The 22540-nt window shown below is 42.1% G+C and overlaps 1 protein-coding gene across 1 annotated transcript; it reads right to left on the bottom strand.

The window, feature by feature from the left end:
- Window positions 1–20513, bottom strand: tcea2 (transcription elongation factor A (SII), 2; the record flags this gene model as incomplete). The annotated part of the gene is made up of 9 exons (XM_083975369.1): window positions 1–32; window positions 5893–5964; window positions 6091–6237; window positions 7099–7251; window positions 7382–7440; window positions 9441–9565; window positions 10086–10285; window positions 16808–16870; window positions 20445–20513. The coding sequence occupies 9 exons, from the start codon at window positions 20511–20513 to the stop codon at window positions 24–26; spliced, it is 897 nt and encodes a 298-aa protein (XP_083831495.1). The 3' UTR covers window positions 1–23.
- Window positions 20514–22540: the final 2027 nt, after the last annotated feature.

The following is a 22540-nucleotide window of genomic DNA, read 5'->3' as shown; positions in this document are numbered from 1 at the left end:
AAGAACAACGACTCGGCTCCTCTTCAACAGAACTGAGAGACAGAGACAGAGAGGTGGTGGTTAATCTCAGGATAAAAAACATCAACATTCACTCAACAGTTAAATAGTTAAAGGGATACGCCAACATTTTTTTTCTTTTCGTGTCTTGCCTCACTCCCGAGTCCATGACCAGCAGATAGACACCATCCTTTCCACTGTGCTGCAGTAACAAGGGAGATAGAGCCGTATCGCCGTAATTAGCTTAGCTCAAACACTGGAAGTGTATGGGTAGTGTTAGCCTGCCTTCACCTAAAGTCGCTAATTAGCTTAGCTCAAACACTGGAAGTGTATGGGTAGTGTTAGCCTGCCTCCTACCTAAAGTCGCTAATTAGCTTAGCTCAAACGCTGGAAGTGTATAGGTAGTGTTAGCCTGCCTCCTACCTAAAGTCGCTAATTAGCTTAGCTCAAACACTGGAAGTGTATAGGTAGTGTTAGCCTGCCTCCTACCTAAAGTCGCTAATTAGCTTAGCTCAAACGCTGGAAGTGTATAGGTAGTGTTAGCCTGCCTCCACCTAAAGTCGCTAATTAGCTTAGCTCAAACACTGGAAGTGTATGGGTAGTGTTAGCCTGCCTCCACCTAAAGTGGCTAATTAGCTTAGCTCAAACACTGGAAGTGTATAGGTAGTGTTAGCCTGCCTCCACCTAAAGTGGCTAATTAGCTTAGCTCAAACACTGGAAGTGTATGGGTAGTGTTAGCCTGCCTCCACCTAAAGTCACTACCAGTGTTTGAGCTAAGCTAATTACGGCGATACGGTTCTATCTCCATGGTTACTGCACACACAGTGGAAAGGATGGTGTCTATCTGCTGGCCATGGACTCGGGAGTGAGGCAAGACACGGAAAAAAAAATGTTGGCGTATCCCTTCAAATAATCCTGTTGTCTCCTCCGTCCTCAGATGATCATCATCATTATTATTATTATTGATTATTGAATCTTCCTGTGTTGTTTACGTCCTGTTCCTCACAGTCGTTGGTGCGGTGCATCAATTAACAGATTAACACACACACACCGACAGACACACACACACACACACACACACACACAGACACACACACACACACACACACACGCATCTGTGTAATAATTCATTCAACATGATCAATAGAAATAGATAACAAGAGAAAACCTGTTGTGTGTCTGTGTAACTACAACTCTACAACACATTATATAAATACATAAATAAATAAGAATAATGTTATTATTATAATGATAATTACCAGCCTGAACATTTACCAAGATTAAAGTTGCACTAATCAATAACTTGTGATATTTACATCATTTAACACCATGATGAATTCAGCTTCAGCTTCTCAGGATTCGAACAACGATCTGGTCTGAGCAGAGACCAGAGAACCAGACTGACACTGAGTTCATCTGGTGGTTTCAAGATTTTTGATTGAATATATGTTTTAATATATGTATATAATATATGTTTTCAATTAACAGCTGATTGAACAACTGTGCTCTTTAAAAAAAAAAAAAAGTTTTAAAGTGTTGAATGTCTTTAAAATGTCAGAAACAGAAACTTCATGAGAGGTTTTTAAAACACAAACTGATTCTCTAAATAAGGGAGCGAGGGAGCAGGAGGAGAGGGAAGGAGGGAGAGAGGGAGGGAAGCAGGGAGGAAACATGGAGGGAAGGAGGGAGGAGATGAAGGAGGGAGGGAAGGAAGGAGGAGATGAAGGAAGGAAGGCAGCTAATGAGGTGTAAGATGTAAAGAGGAGCGGAGGAGTGGGAGGAAGAGTAGAAGTGACAGATTGACAGAAGTGAAGGAGTTAAAGAACGAGTTTAAAGGAAAGAATAGAAAAGATTCATCTGTTTATTTTTATTAATATTATTTTATTGTTATATTCTTTATCAATATGAGCACTGCCTTGTTGTGTCAATAAAGATATTGAGATTGAAATGGAGACAGGTTCAACCCTGCTCTCTCTCTGTCTCTCTCTGAGTGAGACTCTGACGCCATCTTGTGGCCACAGCTCATTATGACATCACTCATTTCCCTCCATTAACCCTCTGTTGTCCCACTTCCATGACGACTGGAGAACATTTAACACCAGTTACTCCCATAATATGTGTGATACATAATGAGTCTGGGTCTGGACTAAACATGACAATACCTAGAGACATGGTTTCTACATGTTTAACCCCTTCCTGGCCGGCTGTTTTAGCTGTAAAATGATTTCTCTATTGTCAGTGACTAGTCTACTATGTTTTTATTTTATTATTTTTCATTCCTTTCTATATTCTGAAGGTTTTTACAGAGGGGATTGTTGATATATCATTCACAGCCTCATTTATACAACATTTTATTACTAAAAACATGGAGACATTAGATGTTTTAAAGGGCTGGTGACAGTATTTTCTCATTTTACAGAGTGATAAAAAGAGATACCCACAATCCTCCTCTGGAAAAACTAAAGACTCTGATATGTCAACAAAATAAAACAAAGCAGCTTTATCCATTGTTCAGATTTATGTTCTGGAAATATGCAAATTAGCGCATTAGCGTGCCTCATTTACATATATAAACATAAAATTTGACAAAACTTGTAATACAAAAAATATTTGTCTTAAAGGCCCCATGGCATGAAAAATGTGATTTTGGTTATTTTTTGGTGCTTGGGGAGGTCTCTGGGCCACGTATATACTGCCCCATGCATCAAACTGGTCATAAACGGAGAAACACACACCGCCCATTTGTAGGAACTGTCTCTTTAAGACGAGCAGATAGCACTTCCTCCTTTCTGTGATGTCACACACAAGGTAACTCCGCCCACCGTGACCAGTTTTTTTTTTTCAATTTTTATGAATGCAGCTTAGGTTTCAGTTACTTGCCTGTGATTGGCCCGACCACACACCACTCAAAAACAGTGAGCCAATCAGAGGAGAGGTTCTCATTCTCTCTTCTGATTGGCCAAATGACCTGTGTCTGCTAGAGCTCCAGAAAGAGGCAACAGAAAGGGGCAGTAGAAACCATATGAAGCAGATCACAGGTACTCAAAACCAATGATACATCTTGTTAGGGATATCAGCAGGTAAATAAACCCAGAGAAAAGTGCACAGCATGGGCCTTTAATGTGAGTGATAAACTTGGGAAGTTTCATGGTGAAATCTGTTAGTTTAATTTTTACTTTAAAATACATTAAAAACCCATAGATGTTTTTGTCCACTTGAAGGGTCATGGATGTGGTTAAAATTCATTACGGGTCCAAAAACAGGACTTTCATTCTGAAACTGTGGACATCCAGAGTTTACCCAGTGACACACCTCCTCGCCAAAAACCATGAGTCTGAGGCTGTTTTCTAAACCGCATACTACCGTACTGCCTACTACATACTGCGTTATATGTACTGTATACTGCATACTGAATGTAGGATTCAGTATGCTGCTTCAGCAGACCGACGCCGTTATCATCACAGTAACAGTATACGAGTTTCCCAGAATGCAGTTCACAGCAACCGGTAGCAGTAGCTGTAAAACAGGCTAAAAGCTGTTTTATTTCCCGCTCTAGCGCTGTTATTACGTAACTTTATTAAGTTTTAATATTTTTTCATGCGAGAAAGTAACTGTTTAGATCCCAAATCTACGGCCAGTTCATCCAAACGACGGCTGTTTAGAAGTTTGCTCCGATGTTTTTCAGAGAAGTGAAGCTCTGCAGCGACCGGGACATCACAGAGGCAGCAGCCGGTCTGCAGAGCTGCTCGGCCGGCCAACCTCCGTCCTCATCCCGGGGGAGAAAACCATCGCTAATTAACTTACCCGCAGGTTTTTAGAGGTTTACCACCGGCTGGTTTAATTATTTTTAGGAGATAAATGTTGGTCTCAGTGATGAAATCTAACAGCTGTATCAGTAGCATTAGTTAGTGTGAATGTAAAGTGAAGCTTCATGTGTGTATTGGACAGAAGAGCAGCGCTGCCTCGGGGCTCTGGAGCCTAACGTTACGTACAGAAATCACCACATTTACAAAAAATTAATAAATATTTTACAATGAACCGATCAGTCTGCATTAAGTTTTATTTTATTAAACTATAGTTACGGTCCACGGCTACACTACCGTCTTTGGTTACGCTCTGGTTACGGTTAGACGTCAGGGGAGCATTGCATTGTGGGATACAGTACTCGACAGTGGCGCCGCCAGGATTCAATTTCAATGTACGCACAGAAACGGCAAATAGGCTACAACAATTTTTTTTTCGGGGGGGGGGGGGGGTCGCACACCAGGCTCTACAAACACTGGTGCGCTTATCATGCCACGTAGCAATGGGACTTGTCGCTCAGGCTCATTAATATACTGCACAGCTGAAAATATTGTTGCGACCCCGCAGTAATGTTGTTGTTACGATGTTTAAGTTGTGTGATTTCTGACTGACTGTGAATGTGTACGGGCAGGTAGCGTATGGTTGGATGAGAAACTGAGGGACCGGGGTGAGTGTGAGGAAGACCTGTATGTGTGTGTGTGTGTGTGTGTGTGTGTGTGTGTGTGTGTGTGTGTGTGTGTGTGTGTGTGTGAGTGAGGAGGAGCAGAGGAAGAAGTGAGAGCTGTCAGATAAATTTGTGTTATGTTGTTGTAGTTACGTCGGCTCGGACGCTACAATATCAATAACACCGTGTGCTTAACGTGCTTCGAGACTGCCTTCATCAACTCCTGCTAACATTTCCATATTTCGCACATTCTGTGACATAAACTGTAAACTGTTTCTTGTCTGTAACAACATCTATTGCACGTCTGTCCGTCCTGGGTGAGGGATCCCTCCTCTGTTGCTCACCCTGAGCTTTCTCCTGGTTTTCCCTGTTAAAAGGGTTTTCCATGGAGTTTCTCCTCAGTGGATGTGAGGGTCTAAGGACAGAGGATGTTGTTACGATGCCATGTAAAGCCCTTTGAGACAAACTGCTGGTAAAAACGGGCTATACAAATAAAATTGCCTTGCCTTGCCTTAACATCGACGTCGGACGTGAAATAGCCGCGGAGCGGAGCCAGTTTCCTTTCGGTGCCGTTAACAGATTGTGCCAGATGCGCCAGAGCGCGCGCCTCTGTGCCAGGCTCGCGCTCTGCAGCGGTTTGTGTTTATTCATCTTAACAGAGCGCGTGAGAGATTAAACACACATCCACACAGGCTACACACACATACGGGCTACACATACCCACAGGCACACAGCTGATGGGCCGAGGCTCCCCCAGTGGGTGCTCAACCTGGAATCGGCGCCTATGAGTCCATAATCGCGGTGCAGACGAGTGAGTTTGGAGCTAGAGAGAAGAGACCTTCATTATCGCTGCTCTGCTGCGTGTTTGTGATCGTGGGTTTGGATCTCTTTTTTTTTCTTCAAATGCCTGGAAAAGGCTCAACTGTCTTTTTGACATTTCTATACTGGACCAGGCGTAATCATCACATAGCGGTAGTGTAAATAGGCGCCAGAAATCAAAAAGAGACAGATGACATGATGTAAACGACAATCACTGGCTTCTACGTTAGGCTTCCAGTGATTGGTTTAACAATCAATGAACTCAGCACGTTTAGCCTGTTACAAACAACACGCGTCTTTATCACACCCCCTCAAAATAAACTAAATTGCTTCTTTTTTTTTCACCTATGAAAAAAATTGTACGCACAGTGCGTACAGGATTCCGGCTGGCGGCGCCACTGGTACTCGATGTAGACTGGTCAGATACTGGAGATATTTTCCGAATCAGTACGACATCCGGGAACTTTTCGCATACTGCAGATTTAGCTTTTGTTCGCATACTGCATACTACATACTACATATTTGCCAAATCAGTACGTACTAGCAGTATAGTATGCAGTTTAGAATACAGCCTGTGTGTGTTTGTGTGTGTTGTAGTGTGTGTGTACCTTCCATCTGTTGCCGCAGCTGTTACACAACACGAAGGTCGTCATGGGCTCGTCAGCGCTGCGAATCTGAACCTGAACACACACAAACAGACATTTTTATGTATTTTTATGTATTTATGTATGTATGTGTGTGTGTGTGTGTGTGTGTGTGTGTGTGTGTGTGTGTGTGTGTGTGTGTGTGTGTGTGTGTGTGCAGACCTGTGTGTATGAGCAGCTCTTCCCGTGACACTTGTTGCAGATGAACATGTCCGTCTCGGTGCCTCCGACCTTGGACAGCTGGTGTTCTCTGATCGACTCCTTGGTCAACGCCTCGCGCATCTGCTTCATCTCCGCACTCGCCATCTCCTACACACACACACACACACACACACACACACACACACTGATCAGACTACATCTTACTCCATGGTCTTTGGTACAAAACATGACCTAAAAATGAAATCTAATAACTTAAAGGGACAATGAGGAGTTTTGTTAAAGTGAAGTGTTTCCACACTACATTTATGAGCCTCCGCACCGTGAAATTCTTTGACCGGCGCAAGACAGACTCATGTTTTCATTCATCAAGAATTAAAGTCAGAGGTTGGAAGACGATCACATACCGTCGTAGTTCCCACCATAAACGGAGATTCGGCGGCGTTATTCTCATGACTCGCCACGAAACCGAAAGTAAAGAAACGCTGGTCGGCTCGCCCAGCATTTCCACCACCACTAATAATAACAAAATAACCATAGAGACAAAACCATAGATTTATCTACAATGGACCATTAACAAGTGGTAACGGAGATTCATCCACATTAATATGAAACTTTTCATTCTGTGACATAAACTATAAACTGTTTTCTTGTCTGTAACAACATCTCTGTCCGTCCTGGGTGATGATCCCTCCTCTGTTGCTCACCCTGAGCTTTCTCCTGGTTTTCCCTGTTAAAAGGGTTTTCCATGGAGTTTTTCCTCAGTGGATGTGAGGGTCTAAGGACAGAGGATGTTGTTATGATGGGATGTAAAGCCCTTTGAGACAAACTGGTGGTACAACCGGGCTATACTAATAAAACTGCCTTGCCTTTTTTATAACCAAATAGAAACTCCTCGTTGTCCCTTTAAATACATTTTCTGAATTAATGAATGAATGAACTGAGGCTGCGTCCAGGTGTGTGTGTGTGTGTGTGTGTGTGTGTGTGTGTGTGTGTGTGTGTGTGTGCTACCTCGGCCGTCATGCTGGCGATGCGTTCAGGTGCGATGTTTCCACACAGGACGTTCCGCCGCAGGTCTGGGTTCTTCTGGTCCTTCAGGTTGGAGATGCGGCTTCGCAGGCGACTTTTATACTTCACGTCTGTGGATTTAAACTCCTGGAAGATCTGTGAGCAGCACACACACACCGTCAAGGAGGCAACACACACACACACACACACACACACACACACACACACACCGTCAAGGAGGCAACACACACACACACACACACACTGAGCTGAAGTGTTGAAGGATATGATCTTCAATCTGAGCCGCCAGGTGGTCACAGTCCACTCCGATGGTCCTGTGGTCTCCTGCAACACACACACACACACACACAGTAATTAATTTACACTTTAAAGTTTAGTTTAGTTTAGTTTTTATTGGCACATTATAAAACCTGTAGCCTGTAACAATGAAAATAGTAAAATTAAACATTGAAACTTATTTACTCATAATATATAAATGGGTTATAAATATATATATTCATAAATTAGCTATCAAGCTTTCTTGTCATTATAATCTATACAATAAGTTAATTTATGAGTTTATCTAACTGGATTTATTCTAACATATTATCACTAATCTGTATCTCTCTATATAGTCATATATAAAGACACATACAAACACATTCATACATACAAAGACAAACTAAAGGTAACATGAACTGAAGCTGTGAGAGCACTGAACTCTGAGAGCGCACTGTCGAATGGCTGTTAAGAACTGCTGCTGCACTTTAACTTTCAACCACTTTACTTTAACTGCTGCTGCTTTTTTTAAAATTATTATTACTATTAAGAGTATTTATTTAGTATCTTTTTAATTAACATAGGATTTTATTTTGTATGCTTTTATTCTATTTGAATGTTCAGATTTTTTGCACTGCTTTTAATCTAGGAGCACACAATTTCATCTCGTGTACACCGTACAAGAAATGACAAATACAAAACCTTTGAAACCAGATGTTTGTGCTGAAACCAGATGTCTGTGCTGAAACCAGATGTCTGTGCTGAAACCAGATGTTTGTGCTGAAACCAGATGTCTGTGCTGAAACCAGATGTTTGTACTGAAACCAGATGTTTGTGCTGAAACAAGATGTCTGTGCTGAAACCAGATGTTTGTGCTGAAACCATTTGTTTGTGCTGAAACCAGATGTTTGTGCTGCCAGTCGGCCTCGGTGTGTGTTGTCAGTGCCTGGACTCTATGCTGGACAAGGAAAGTTGCTGCATAGCGTATAACTGGAGGAGAGTGGGTGAGTTGTTTTAATCTCTTTTCAATAGAAACCAGGCTAAGCTAACAGATGTTTGATGCCTCGTATTATGGGATGGGACCCTGTTGGTACTGTTGATGACGTTTGGTGCTGTTCTGAGCATTATTTGTGGCTGTAAGTGGCTTTTTGATCAGTGGATAGTGGATCCGTATACTGCGCTGTTTGTTATGGTGCGGTCATTGCTAAAGTTGCTACAACTAGAGAAGCTAGCGGTTAGCAGACTTCATCTTTCCAGGGGGGGTCTAACTCGGTGTTATGGTGCGTTGGACCATGGCTTAAATTAACGCCGGAATATCCCTTTAACCCTTAAATGGGCAAGCATATATAAAAAATGCTATTTTCTAATGTTTCTAGGGTAGAATAACACAATTTAAGGATTTTTTTCAAAATATGACCTTTATTTTTCATTTTAGAGTTTGTATCTCCCAAGATACATTACCCGTTTAGGGTATAAATTTGCCATTTACCAAGTTATCAAATATTTCATTTATGAACTTTTAAAACATATTATAAGCAATTAATTAGCCACTCTCTGTGACTCTGTGTGTGTGTGGAGGATAGGACCGCAACTTTTAACACCTGTATATTATTGATTATCTGTAGAGTTTAGGCTTCCAAACATAAGTATATCTGAGAGCGATTATGCCTGTTTATATACAGTACCCCTGTCTGGACAACGTATCCCCCAGGATACAGACATTCAATGCCTGTTCATCAAAGTCGTGTTGATGTAATTCATTATTTTTCAACAAGAATACATAAAATTATCCATAAAGAACAATAATTTCAAAAACAAATCCCCCTAAAATGTAATTAACAAGAAAAACAAAAACACTTTACCTATGTCCAGTGTCTCTGTCCACGTAGGCGGCCATTTTGGAGTTTGACATTAAAGTATCGATTTAGTTTTGAATGCTGCCATAAAGTCACATGACCTGGGTACTTGACCCATCCCCCCTTAAGACTTTCTCATGATATTAAGTTCAGATACTTAATGCCCCCCCCCCCCAGGATACAGAAAGCGTTTAGAAGCCGTGTCCTCACCGTCCATCTGCAGCGCCGCCACCAGCAGCTCTCGACACTTGTTGCGGACGCTGTCGGTGGTGACGGGGGCGGGGGGGAAGGAGGCGACCCGGGGGGGCGGAGCCTCCTCACACTTCTTACTGCTGCTGACACACACACACACACACACACACACAGAGGAGAGACATTCAGTTACCAATCAGCTGCTCCTGTAGGTGACCTCACTGTGACCTCACTGTGACATCACACTGCAAAAACTCAAAATCTTACCAAGAATATTTGTCTTATTTCTAGTCAAAACAAATCTCATTCTACTTAAAATAAGACTCATCACATTAAAAGCAGCTGGTTTTTAGACACTTTTTACTTCTTTCAAGCAGATTTTCACTTGAAATAAGTAGAAAAATCTGATAGTGGAGCAAGTTTTTCTTTCTTATTACAAACACAAAAAACTTGCTTTCACTGGCAGATTTTTCTACTTATTTCAAGTGAAAATTAGTTTGAAACAAGTGAAAATGATCTAAAAATAAGTTCATTTTTAGGTGATGAGTCTTATTTTAAGTGGAAAGAGATTAGTTTTGACTAGAAATGAGAGGTTTTGACAAGAAATAATTCTTGAAAAGATTTTGAGTTTTTGCAGTGCACCGAGCGACAGTGTGACATCACCTCTTCTCGGTGCTGCCACAGTCCTTGGAGGTGGACGATGACCTCACAGGAGAACTGTCCTTCTTCCTGTCCTCCACCTTCCCCTCCGAGCCGTCGAGCAGCTTCTTCCACGACTTGATGAGAGCTTTGGCCAAAGTCTGAACCTCCTCGTCTGAGCTCTGTTTCCTCACCGCATTCACCGACATGCCCACTCTGGTGGACTACACACACATGCACACAGAGACAGACACACACACACACAAACACACAGACACACACAGACACACACACACACACAAAGAGGAGGGAGATTAGAGACATTAATGTGAGCGAGTTCTCCAATATTATCTGGGACACTTGATTCTGTTAAAATGTTAATATGACAAAATGTAAAAAAAAAAAAAATGTTAAAGCAGAAGTAAGTGGTCTGGTCGTTTTCGCTAATGCTGCGTTCCAGGCAGGCTTTTGAAACCGTAAATTACAGCTTCAAGTCACAACTTACGACTTTGTAGCGTTCCAGGCAACCCACTCGTGTTTCTCCGACCTGTTTTACCGGTGAAAGTCACTATAACGGCCACTCGTAACTTCTGACCCGTGAACTCGTACCAGATCGAACTGGTACGACTTCACAGGTCGGAAAAATACGAGTTTCCTTGAACGCACCATAACAGTCCTCGTCCCTACGTCGCCACATTCACGGCGTTCCTTGGCTGCACACACAGCCCTGCATGCCGTTCTCTCTCCTCATTGGATAAAAACTGTAGGATACGATAAATGTTTTCTCCTGGGCTCAGAGCAGAGCAGAGTGACTGACAGACCCGTGTTTCAGTCCAAACACTCTATGTAAGTGATTGCTGTCGGAAGATATAACTATTTAAGACTTATATTAACACAAATATATCACTCACTTCTGCTTTAATGTTCATATGTGAAAATGTTGAAATGTTAATGTTAAAACTTAAAGTGGTACACCAACATTTTCTTTTTGTGTCTTGCCTCACTCCCGAGTCCATGACCAGCAGATAGGCACCATCCTTTCCACTGTGCGTGCAGTAACAAGGGAGACGCTGGAAGTGTATAGGTAGTGTTAGCCTGCCTCCACCTAAAGTCGCTAATTAGCTTAGCTCAAACGCTGGAAGTGTATGGGTAGTGTTAGTCTGCCTCCTACCTAAAGTCGCTAAAGCTTAGCTCAAACACTGGAAGTGTATGGGTAGTGTTAGCCTGCCTCCACCTAAAGTCGCTAATTAGCTTAGCTCAAACGCTGGAAGAGTGTAGGTAGTGTTAGCCTGCCCCCACCTAAAGTCGCTAATTAGCTTAGCTCAAACACTGGAAGTGTATGGGTAGTGTTAGCCTGCCTCCTACCTAAAGTCGCTAATTAGCTTAGCTCAAACACTGGAAGTGTATGGGTAGTGTTAGCCTGCCTCCTACCTGAGCTGAAATCAGCAGTCAGAAGCTGATTTCATTTTAGCTCTAAACTCTGTAAATATATCGCTTTATCCACATTTCAAACATGTTTAGGTGAGAAAGTAGCCGTTTAGATCAGCAGTGTGTCTTTAATTTGTCTAAATACCAGCTGTTTACTATTTTGTTTTTCGGCGCTACTCAAGCTAGCTGTTGTGACCAACGCACTTCCGGTTACTTTCACAAAATAAAACACCCGTTTCCCTTTACATACAGAAAACCATGACGATAGAATTTGTGCTTTTACTTTGAAATAGAAAGCTAACCTACCCTCGATGTAGCTAGCTTGAACCAAAATAAAGCGTCTTTGCTTGAACCCTTCATTTTGACCGATCTGGTCCCGAGTTTTGTCAGCTCTGAAACGAAGATCGGCCTGTCGGTTTCCATTTAGAGTTGCTGAAGAGTTTCTCTGATGACTTTAGGTGGAGGCAGGCTAACACTACCCATACACTTCCAGTGTTTGAGCTAAGCTAATTAGCGACTTTAGGTGGAGGCAGGCTAACACTACCTATAGATAGATATCACGTGACGTCACACAGCGTTCGCAGCTGGTCACAGCGCCATCTTGGGTACCGACTTCCAAAGGCAGTCTATGGGCTGTGACCTAATACATCCATGGCTGTGACATCAAATCTCACAAAAATAGTGGATAAACCTTTTTTTATTACATGGCTCTATTGAATGTCGTATTCCGATAATTTATTGATATTTCTGATATTTATTTACATCTTGATTTTGCATTTAACAGTCTGTTATTCCTGTTTAACAGATCGTTGCTAAGTAAAATACACCGTTGCTAGGGACGCCGCTCTGATCAGCGCAGCACAGAAAAGAGAAACCAGAGCGATAGATAAAACAGTGGCGACAGCTTTTGATTAGCGGCTAATTCAACAGCAGTGATGGATAACTGTACCGGAGAGGCTCAACATGAGCTTCATCTGAGGAATAAACGGCAGCTTTTACCTGACGGGAGACCGACGCCTGAGCTACGGTAGCTAACAGCTAGCAGGTTTTACCTACTTTTTCCTCTCTCCCTCCCTCTCTTTCTTACACACGCACGGCCCAGGTTGTCTGTCATATTGTAAACCTTGTAATAACAGCTTGTTGAGTACAGTTAACACTATTGCTGCCTCGTTTTAAGTGTGGATTAATTGTTAACGGTTTGTTTAATGTGAGTGGTGGTCATCGTGTCCTGATGAGTTGGGTTTTAATAACAGCTGATAACGTAACTGTGTGTGTGGCATGGATTGTGATGAGAAGGTGTTGCACATATTTTAAGACTTATCTGTGCAAACCATGGTGCAAAACCTGTTTGTTGTGACTTTTTGCGTGATAAGATGATTTGCCGAATTCTTCTTCCATTCCTGCAGCCTTTTGTCTCAATGTTAACTCATTGAGTGCCAGCCCTTTTATAAAATGGTCAGTGCCATGTGCCAGCGTTTCGGGGCATTTTGAGTAATATTTTAAGACCAAGAGAATATTTTGTATTATGACTCTGAAAACACAAAATAGCTCAAAGGAAAGAGGAGACTCTCTATTTAACTAGGGAAAAACCATTTGTTTGTACCTTGTTCCATTCTTAATTTATCTTAAGTTTAATAGAGCCTGGTTGCACCAAAAAGACCACTTTTTTTCTAGAAAGCTGAGAAAAATGCATTTTTGTGAAAGAGAGTCTCTCAAGACAAACAGTGATTTATCCGTTTTAATTTTGGCTTCAGAAACATGTAAGACATCTGAAAATTTCATTTCACATGTTTTTTCATTGTACAAAAAAAAAAAAAAAATACAACAAGTAGGAGTCCTACTATGCAGAGTGATGCCTGCTCTCCTACTCCTCCTGCAGTTGCTGCCCCCTCACCCTCTCCTCCCCCTCCTCCCCCCCTCTCTGCCCCTCCCCTCCCCTCCTTCTCCTCCTGCTGCTTCCCCTCGTCTCTGAAGGAGGGAGGGAGACGTCGTGGCGTCTTCAGCCTCTGTGCTGGACGCGGCCGCGGCAGCGACGCACCGCGCTGATCTCTCGGTTCGTCGTCACGTCGGTTAGACAGCAACTGGTGAAACTGACTCCGCGATCCGCTTTCGCCTCGGCATTTCGGTGCTGATCATCTAGATCAGTTTACCTTTCCTGCCTCCTCCGATCACTTCATGCTGGAGCTATGCTAATAGCATCCGTGGCTAAGCTTTCCTCCAGCTCCACGTTACACTTGTTCCAGGCTCTGCCCGTCGTTTTCCTCTAGAAATAGAAACTTTTCCCAACTTTTTTATCTCTGTACCGATCGCACTCGTCTTCTCCTTCCTCTTCACTTCTTGCTCTGATCTACAGTCTTCTTCGTTCTACACATCCCAGAAGCCCCAAAATTACTCACAGTGTGCGCAACAGCGTCCCCATTTACCAGCCGCAGAAAACTGCATTTGACGTATATATACGTCAATGGCACTCAATGAGTTAACGATGGCAAAATGTCAAGATATTTTATTACTTTATGAAAATAAATGTCTGTGAGTTAAAAAGAAGTGGGCTACGCATTTCTGATTTGATTTGGCTTTTCGTGCATTTGGTTAAACACATAAGTAACAGGTTGAGAGAGAGAGAGAGACGAGGAGAGAGAGAGAGAGAGGTCCGCTGGGTGAGCTAGATTAACTTTTAACGGGAGAGAGAGCGGCGCACCGCGCTGTCAAAGCTCGTCTCAGCAGAAATGATGTGTGCTTTCAAGGCAAGGCCATCAAAATGAGAAATATCCATATCCAAACTACATCAGGCAGCAGTCATTTCTGGTCAGAGAGGATGTGGCTGCACTGAGCTGAATAGACAGTCCCTCCAGGATTTCGCAGGCTTTTTTTGTGATTGTTGCGGCCTAGAATGCAAAATCTGTAGACATGATATACATTTTTATTTGTGCTCTGTCGGTGTTTATTTATCTTTGAAGCTACTTATAGATCGCCTGTTTTGGAGGCAATTATAGCAATTCATCTGAGGGGAAAAAGAAAGGAGGAGGAAAAGTGATTGACGGATTAACTCGGGTCAAAATCACTGCTCCTCCCCGTGGACAAATGAGGCACTGCAGCTGATTTTCACACGGGCTGCAGAGGGGCGTTAACAGTCGTGGCTGCGTTCGCTACGTCATCGCGGGGGGATTAAATTATCGCCACGGGCCAAGCGGGGAACTTCTAGGTGGCTACATCTGTACCTATACACTTCCAGCATTTGAGCTAAGCTAATTAGCGACTTTAGGTGGAGGCAGGCTAACACTCAGGGCTCGACAGTGCGAGCCCCTCGTCGCAAATGCGAGTAAAAAACAGATCAATGCGAATTGTGAAATGCAATTAGTAGCACGTGTGCGACTACCGAATTTTTCCGTTCAATAAATGTTTTATGATGTGTTGCGAACGTTTGGAGGTTGTGGCCGGTTGTGCACTTGAATGCTGCCTCAGCAGAAAAAAAGAGACTGCACGCGGAACCAAACCGAAGCGCAGCGCCCTGAGCAGAGGCAGTTTCAGATCGGCGCACATGTCAACCGGTCTGCCCGGTCGCACATCTGGCGCTGTCCGCTCCCTGTGACCAGCCAAGCCCCCGCGAAGGCCCCCGCTCCGCCTCCGCGGGCAGTGCGTCCGTACACGTAGTTCATTCATATGCTCACAACCCAAAGCAACGCCGTAGCCGCGAGCTCTCGGTGTGACGGCGATGTTGTTCGTGCATGTCCATGGAGCTGTGCGCCGTGGTTCTCTACGTTGCTGTGTCAGGCAGGTGTTTCCCACGGAGCTCGGCCCCATTTGAACGGAAGCCCGTACTATATGAAAAGACGTCGCGTCCGCGATGTAGAATGTGTAGAAACACACATTTCAGGACCACTGACTTGAATAATCGGGTCAGACAAATGTAAACACACAAGGCTGAACATCACTGGACATGTCTGTTGGGATTATACAAAAAAGTAAAGTAAGGTAGAGCTGTCAAGATGTAGGCTATGCAGTATACTGTAGGCTATCATCACTCATTTCCAATGTACAGGTGCATTAGAATATCATGGAAGAGTTTATTAAGGCCTATGTCACTAATTCAATTCAAAAAGTGAAACTAACTAACACATTATATACTGTAGCCTATATGAAGACCTGAAATTCAGTATTCCCAAATATGTAAATACTACAAAGGACCTTTTTTTTCTCTTTTCTTTAAAGCATTTTTAATAGGCTATAGAAATGTTGTCCATCTATATGCACTCAATACTTGGTTGGGGCTGTTTGATTTGAACTACTGGAAATTGACTTTTCCATGATATTATAATGTATTTAAATGCACATGTATTATGTTAATGGTGAGTGTCACCGCTCTAAGCTCTTTTTTGGTCCTGACCCGTTGGCATCCCTGTTAAAAAGCTATGAATTCAAACATCCTTCTGGAAAACTACAAGCTCTTGCCTTCCGGTAGAAGGTATAGACTCCCTAAATGCAGACTGAATCGTTTAAAATTCTCTTTTGTACCCACCTCCATCAAACTTTTAAACAGCTCTGTAGATGGTGTACGCTGAGGCCTGGGAGGTGTGCAATAACTCTTGTTTTTATTTCTTATCTGGGAGATGTGCAATAACTGATGCTTGTTTGTCTGTTTGTTTGTTTACTTTTTTTAATCTTGTTAACCCTTGACTGGGTGTGTCATGAGTGTGTGTGTACATGTCAACTGTCATTTATGTATGTTATGTATATTAAGGCAGCTTTTTTACCATGCACTGAGTCCACAACAAATTTCCCCTGTGGGACATTAAAGTTTATTCTATTCTATTCTATTCTATTCTGAATTGAACTGTTTTGCTTATAAATGCCTCCTCATTGACCTCATATCACGTTATTATTTAAAATTATTTGTGTGCTACTAAAATTATTTGTGTGCTACTAGATTTTTCAACTTAGTAGCACACGTGCTACCAGGGAAAATGCTAAGCGTCAAGCCCTGCTAACACTACCTATACACTTCCAGTGTTTGAGCTAAGCTAATTAGCTACTTTAGGTGGAGGCAGGCTAACACTACCTATACACTTCCAGTGTTTGAGCTAAGCTAATTACGGGCGATACGGCTCTATCTCCCTTGTTACTGCACGCACAGTGGAAAGGATGGTGTCTATCTGCTGGTCATGGACTCAGGAGTGAGGCAAGACACGAAGAAAAAAATGTTGCCGTATCCCTTTAAAAATGTTAATATGTTAGAATGTTAAAAATGTTAGGTTTGAAGTAGTAGTAGTAGGTGGATACTAGTAAATAGACAGTAATGAAGCTGAGCTGGAGTTTCTCACCTGCAGCGTCTCCAGAGACATCTTGATGTTCTTCAGTTCCCTCAGCAGGTCCAGAGCTCCGTCCTAGAGACACAACAACACAACAACAACAACCTTTATGTTCCTCAGTCAAACAACAAAAACCTCAGTCAAAGACCAGAGATAACAGACAGGTGATAAATCTATAATCTATATGTTCTATATCCTTATTAAGTGACCAGTGACCACGCCATTACGCCATGACGCCATGATGCCATCGCTGAGGGGTTGAAGCAGGTGAGACAGAGTGATGAAGATGAAGCCGTTTCTATGGATACAGCTCTGTCTCACTGCTGCTGGACTCTTCATGAAAGCAGGAAGTGTGATGGTGGTGAATTCAACCCATCAGCTGCAGCTCGTAGTCAGAGAAGACGTGGAAGAGCGTTAGTTCAGAGTGGAGGAGCAAAGTGACACGACACAGATGAGACGGATCAGCAGAGGAGAGGAAACATCTGGAGCTGAAACATCTGGAGCTGCAGCAGCTGCTCCATGTTTCCATGTCGCCACGTCAACATCAGATCCATCAAACATCCAGAGGTCACATGACCCACGGAGGAAGAACAGGACGAAGAAGAGAAGAGTGACGACTTCATACTAAACTCCAGAGAGACATTTCAACTTTAAACGACATCACTGCATCTCTGTCCCAACACACAACTGAGCTGAGGGACCACAACTTCTCCATCACAGCTGCTGCAGACTCAGACTCAGACTCAGACTATCATTATCATAGATTAGCAGGGCTAACGGTTAGCTACCTGTTTAACTTTAATAACTCAGTGACTCAATAAACGCTCCATGAAAAAAATATTTTCTCCAGCGGATATCTGAGTTCCAACATGACTGAGCTAACTGGAGTAGTTTCATGTTGTGTCCCACAACGGGAGGGTTCTAACAGCTGACGTCCTGCTGTTAGCTTAGCTACCGCCGTTAGCTTCATAGGTTGTGTCCGAAATCACTCACTCATTCCCTCCTCCCTACTCACTATATAGTGAATTCAATATAGTGACTATATAGTGACTCACTGGTCAAATAAAAAAACACTTTTGGACACTACTCCGCCGCACAGTTAATGACGTATCACGTTGCGTAATTAAAACGTTCCGACCGCGTTTGTAACGGCCGGTGTAGTTACCATGGATACAACCATGGTAACGGCCGGTGTAGAGGAGTAAAGCATTAAGCGGTAATATATATTTTTAAGCATCAAAGATGTTCAATCAAACCCACATAGTTTGAAACAACATTCAAAACACACACAGCCAGTGTCACAACTAAGCATAACGTCTGCTAGCTTAATGCTAACGTTAATGTAAAACACCATAGACGGGCTAACAGAAATTAGCCTCGCTATCCAGAGTCAGTGGTCAGTTTATAACGCTTGTTAGGAAATTTGCTCCGACGTTTGTTGTGGGAGTCTGTGGGAGTCTGTGGAAGCAGCGACCGGACAACTCTGGCAGCTGGACACATTTATTGAGGCTGCTGCACTACTTCATTTATTTGGTAGCTACACCGGTCACTACTTCATTTATTTGGTAGCTACACCGGTCACTACTTGCATTTATTTGGTAGCTACACCGGTCACTACTGCATTTATTTGGTAGCTACACTATTTGGTAGCTACACCGGTCACTACTTGCATTTATTTGGTAGCCACACCGGTCACTACTTCATTTATTTGGTAGCCACACCGGTCACTACTTGCATTTATTTGGTAGCTACACCGGTCACTACTTCATTTATTTGGTAGCTACACCGGTCACTACTGCATTTATTTGGTAGCTACACCGGTCACTACTGCATTTATTTGGTAGCTACACCGGTCACTACTGCATTTATTTAGTAGCTACACCGGTCACTACTTGCATTTATTTGGTAGCTACACCGGTCACTACTTGCATTTATTTGGTAGCTACACCGGTCACTACTGCATTTATTTGGTAGCTACACTGGTCACTACTGCATTTATTTGGTAGCTACACCGGTCGCTACTTCATTTATTTGGTAGCTACACCGGTCACTACTTCATTTATTTGGTAGCTACACCGGTCGCTACTTCATTTATTTGGTAGCTACACCGGTCGCTACTGCATTTATTTGGTAGCTACACCGGTCGCTACTGCATTTATTTGGTAGCCACACCGGTCACTACTGCATTTATTTGGTAGCCACACCGGTCACTACTGCATTTATTTGGTAGCTACACCGGTCACTACTTCATTTATTTGGTAGCTACACCGGTCTCTACTGCATTTATTTGGTAGCTACACCGGTCACTACTGCATTTATTTGGTAGCTACACCGGTCACTACTGCATTTATTTGGTAGCTACACCGGTCACTACTTCATTTATTTGGTAGCTACACCGGTCACTACTTGCATTTATTTGGTAGCTACACCGGTCACTACTGCATTTATTTGGTAGCTACACCGGTCACTCTGGGCCGGTGTGTTAACGGCGTCGACAGTTGTCGGTCTGAGAAGTGAAGTCACTTCCTCGTTCAACAAACTGCAATCCCCTCTTCTTCCTCTGGGGGCTGGTGTCAGAAAGCAGCATTCTCCATAGACCCCCATGTTAAAATCACCCACTTTACATCCTCAATAAACATATTAAAAGCCTGGTGTCAGAACGTTTTCTGGTCTCAATCGATAGTTTCTACCCCTGCACACACTCTGAGGGGGTTTAACTAAATCCAACATGGCGCTGTTCAGGCCGCCATATTTGAGTCACAAAAACGACTCCCCAAAACCAATGGGTGACGTCACAGATGCTATGTCCATGTTTTTTTTTTTTTTACAGTCTATGGTAAAAACGTATTCATGAAAACAATATTTAATTTTTGCTAATAAAAAGTTACAGACTGTCCCTCACTGCAAAACAAAAATTCTAAATCTTACCAATAATATTTGTCTTATTTCTAGTCAAAATAAATATAATTCTACTTAAAATAAGACTCATCACATAAAAAGCAGCTTGTTTTTAGACACTTTTTACTTCTTTCAAGCAAATTTTCCACTTGAAATAAGTAGAAAAATCTGATAGTGGAGCAAGTTTTTCTTTCTTATTACAAGCACAAAAAAACTTGCTTTCACTGGCAGATTTTTCTATTTATTTCAATTGAAAATTAGTTTGAAACAAGTGAAAATGATCTAAAAACAAGTTAATTTTTAGGTGAAGAGTCTTATTTTAAGTGGAAAGAGATTAGTTTTGACTAGAAATGAGACATTTTGACAAGAAACAAGACAAATATTCTTGGAAAGATGTTGAGTTTTTGCAGTGCAGGTGTCACTATGACGCTGAGTGTGAAGGATTTACCTGGAGAAGCTTCATCATGATGATGCTGATGGGCTGCAGCTGCGGGATGTTTGAGTTTCTTTTCAACCAATCAGAGGCGGCGGTGGTTTATGACCAGTTACTATGTCCAAACACCAGAATAAAGCAGCAGCAGCAGCAGCGTGTTGTGTTGTGTTGTGTTGTGTGTTACACAAGCCGAGCTGAGCCGAGCTGAGCTGAGCACCCTCTCTGTTTCCAGCATGTTCCTCTGGGCCGGTGGAGGCAGAGCGACATCCCATCATCACCACCACCACCACCTGACTGAGTGAAGTGTTGGTCACTCACCGTGTTGTGTTTCTGCACCATGGTGTCCAGCTTCTTGGCGATGCGCTCCACCTCCTGGTCCTTGGCCATGTCGCTGCTGTCGCTGCTGTCGCTGCGTCGCTGCGTCCTGTCGCTGCTGCGGAGACTCAACTCTCCCTCCGCCGGCGGAAGCTCAACTCTCTCCCGGTGTGTCTATGTGTGTCTGTGTGTGTCTCTCCCAGCTGCTGCTGCTGCTGCTGCCTCACGTTTGTTGTTGTGGGAGCCCAGGGGGATTCTGGGAGTTGTAGTTTCTGTTCCTCTCCTTCTCATCCTGGATGAACTCTGGAGGGAGACCGACTCCACACTGCAAAAACTCTAAATCTTTCCAATAATATTTGTCTTATTTCTTGTTAAGAAGGTCTAATTTCTAGTCAAAACGAATCTCTTTTCACTTAAAATAAGACTCATCACCTAAAAATTAACTTGTTTTTTAGATAATTTTCACTTGTTTCTAACTAATTTTCAATTTAAAAAAGTAGGTTTTTTTTAGGTAAGTTTTTTGTACTTGTAATAAGAAAGAAAAACTTGCTCCACTATCAGATTTTTCATTTCAAGTGAAAATCTGCTTGAAAGAAGTAAAAAGTGTCTAAAAACAAGCTACTTTTAATGTGATGAGTCTTATTTTAAGTAGAATGAGAATTGTTTTGACTAGAAATAAGACAAATATTCTTGGTAAGATTTTGAGTTTTTGCAGTGCTGTCATCCAACTACACGTCACTGCACTGCAAAAACTCAATAATCTTAACAAGAATATTTGTCTTATTTCTAGTCAAAATGTCTCATTCTACTTAAAATAAGACTCATCACCTAAAAAAAAATCTTGTTTTTAGATAATTTTCACTTGTTTCAAACACATTTTCACTTGAAATAAGTAGAAAAATCTGATAGTGGAGCAAGTTTTTCTTCCTTATTACAAACACTAAAAACTTGTTTTCACTGGCAGATTTTTCTACTTATTTCAAGTGAAAATCTGCTTGAAAGAAGTGAAAATGATCTAAAAACAAGTTAATTTGTAGGTGATGAGTCTTATTTTAAGTGGAAAGAGATTAGTTTAGACTAGAAATGAGACATTTTGACAAGAAATAAGACAAATATTCTTGGAAGGATTTAGAGTTTTTGCAGTGTGAAGTCGCCTGTGGACGGTGGCTTCAGGTTATCAGATTATCACAGATACCTCAAAACATCAGTGTTTAATTTGAATGTCATGTCATGCTTTCATCTCATCAGAATTCGTCATAGCTACAGTTTTGGTCCAAACTGAGCTGTGTGTTCATCTATGGATCAAAAACCTTTCAATCAGTTCTACACATTTGAAAACTTAGGAAAAATACAAAATTATATCAAGACTTTTCAAATGTTTCAGGACTTAAAAAATAAACAAAACACCAGTGGAGCTGAAGGAAGAAAGTTCAGATTTCACTTTAACTGTTTCACAAATGAATATATGAATGAAACGACACACAATCTCATTTCAACAGGTTTTTATTTTGTTTGAATACATTTTCATTTCTTCCTCCATCTTTTCTTTAATATTGTGTTTTATTTGTGACATTTGAAGGCATCAGAATAAACTGAGGATGAGTTTTATGGATGGATGTGTGTTTACTGTGTCCGTCCACTAGATGTCAGTGTTAAGTTGTGTTGTACTGGGCGACACACACATACGCTGTCTACAGTAATCACACACACACACACACACACACACACACACACACAGTTTGCATTTGATCTGTGTGTTTGGTTCTTTATCTTCAGTCATTAAACTCTTTTAAATAAAAACCTCTGGTTCTTTTCTGACTCTTTGGTCCTCTAACTGTTTTTATAGTTTTCACTCATAGTCTTGAGTTAATAACATAAAGTTTTATTCTACAGTCTGGAGTGAAAACGATGTAAAGAGAAATAAACAGGTTAGAGGGGAAGATGCAGCTGTTTACAGATGTGGGGCTGTGGGCCAGATGTTGAGCTGCAGCTGCAGATGTTGATCAGTGTGTTGGTGTGAAGAGCAGTTAGAGACTCCAGCTGTCAGCAGCCCAGGTGCATTGTGGGTAATTTACAACAAACACAAGTCTGGATTAAAA

This window comes from Trachurus trachurus (assembly GCF_905171665.1).
Source record: "Trachurus trachurus genome assembly, chromosome: 7".
Lineage (NCBI taxonomy): Eukaryota > Metazoa > Chordata > Actinopteri > Carangiformes > Carangidae > Trachurus > Trachurus trachurus.
The sequence above is the reverse complement of the archived record's forward strand: the minus strand, read 5'-3'. Positions and strand labels throughout refer to the sequence as shown.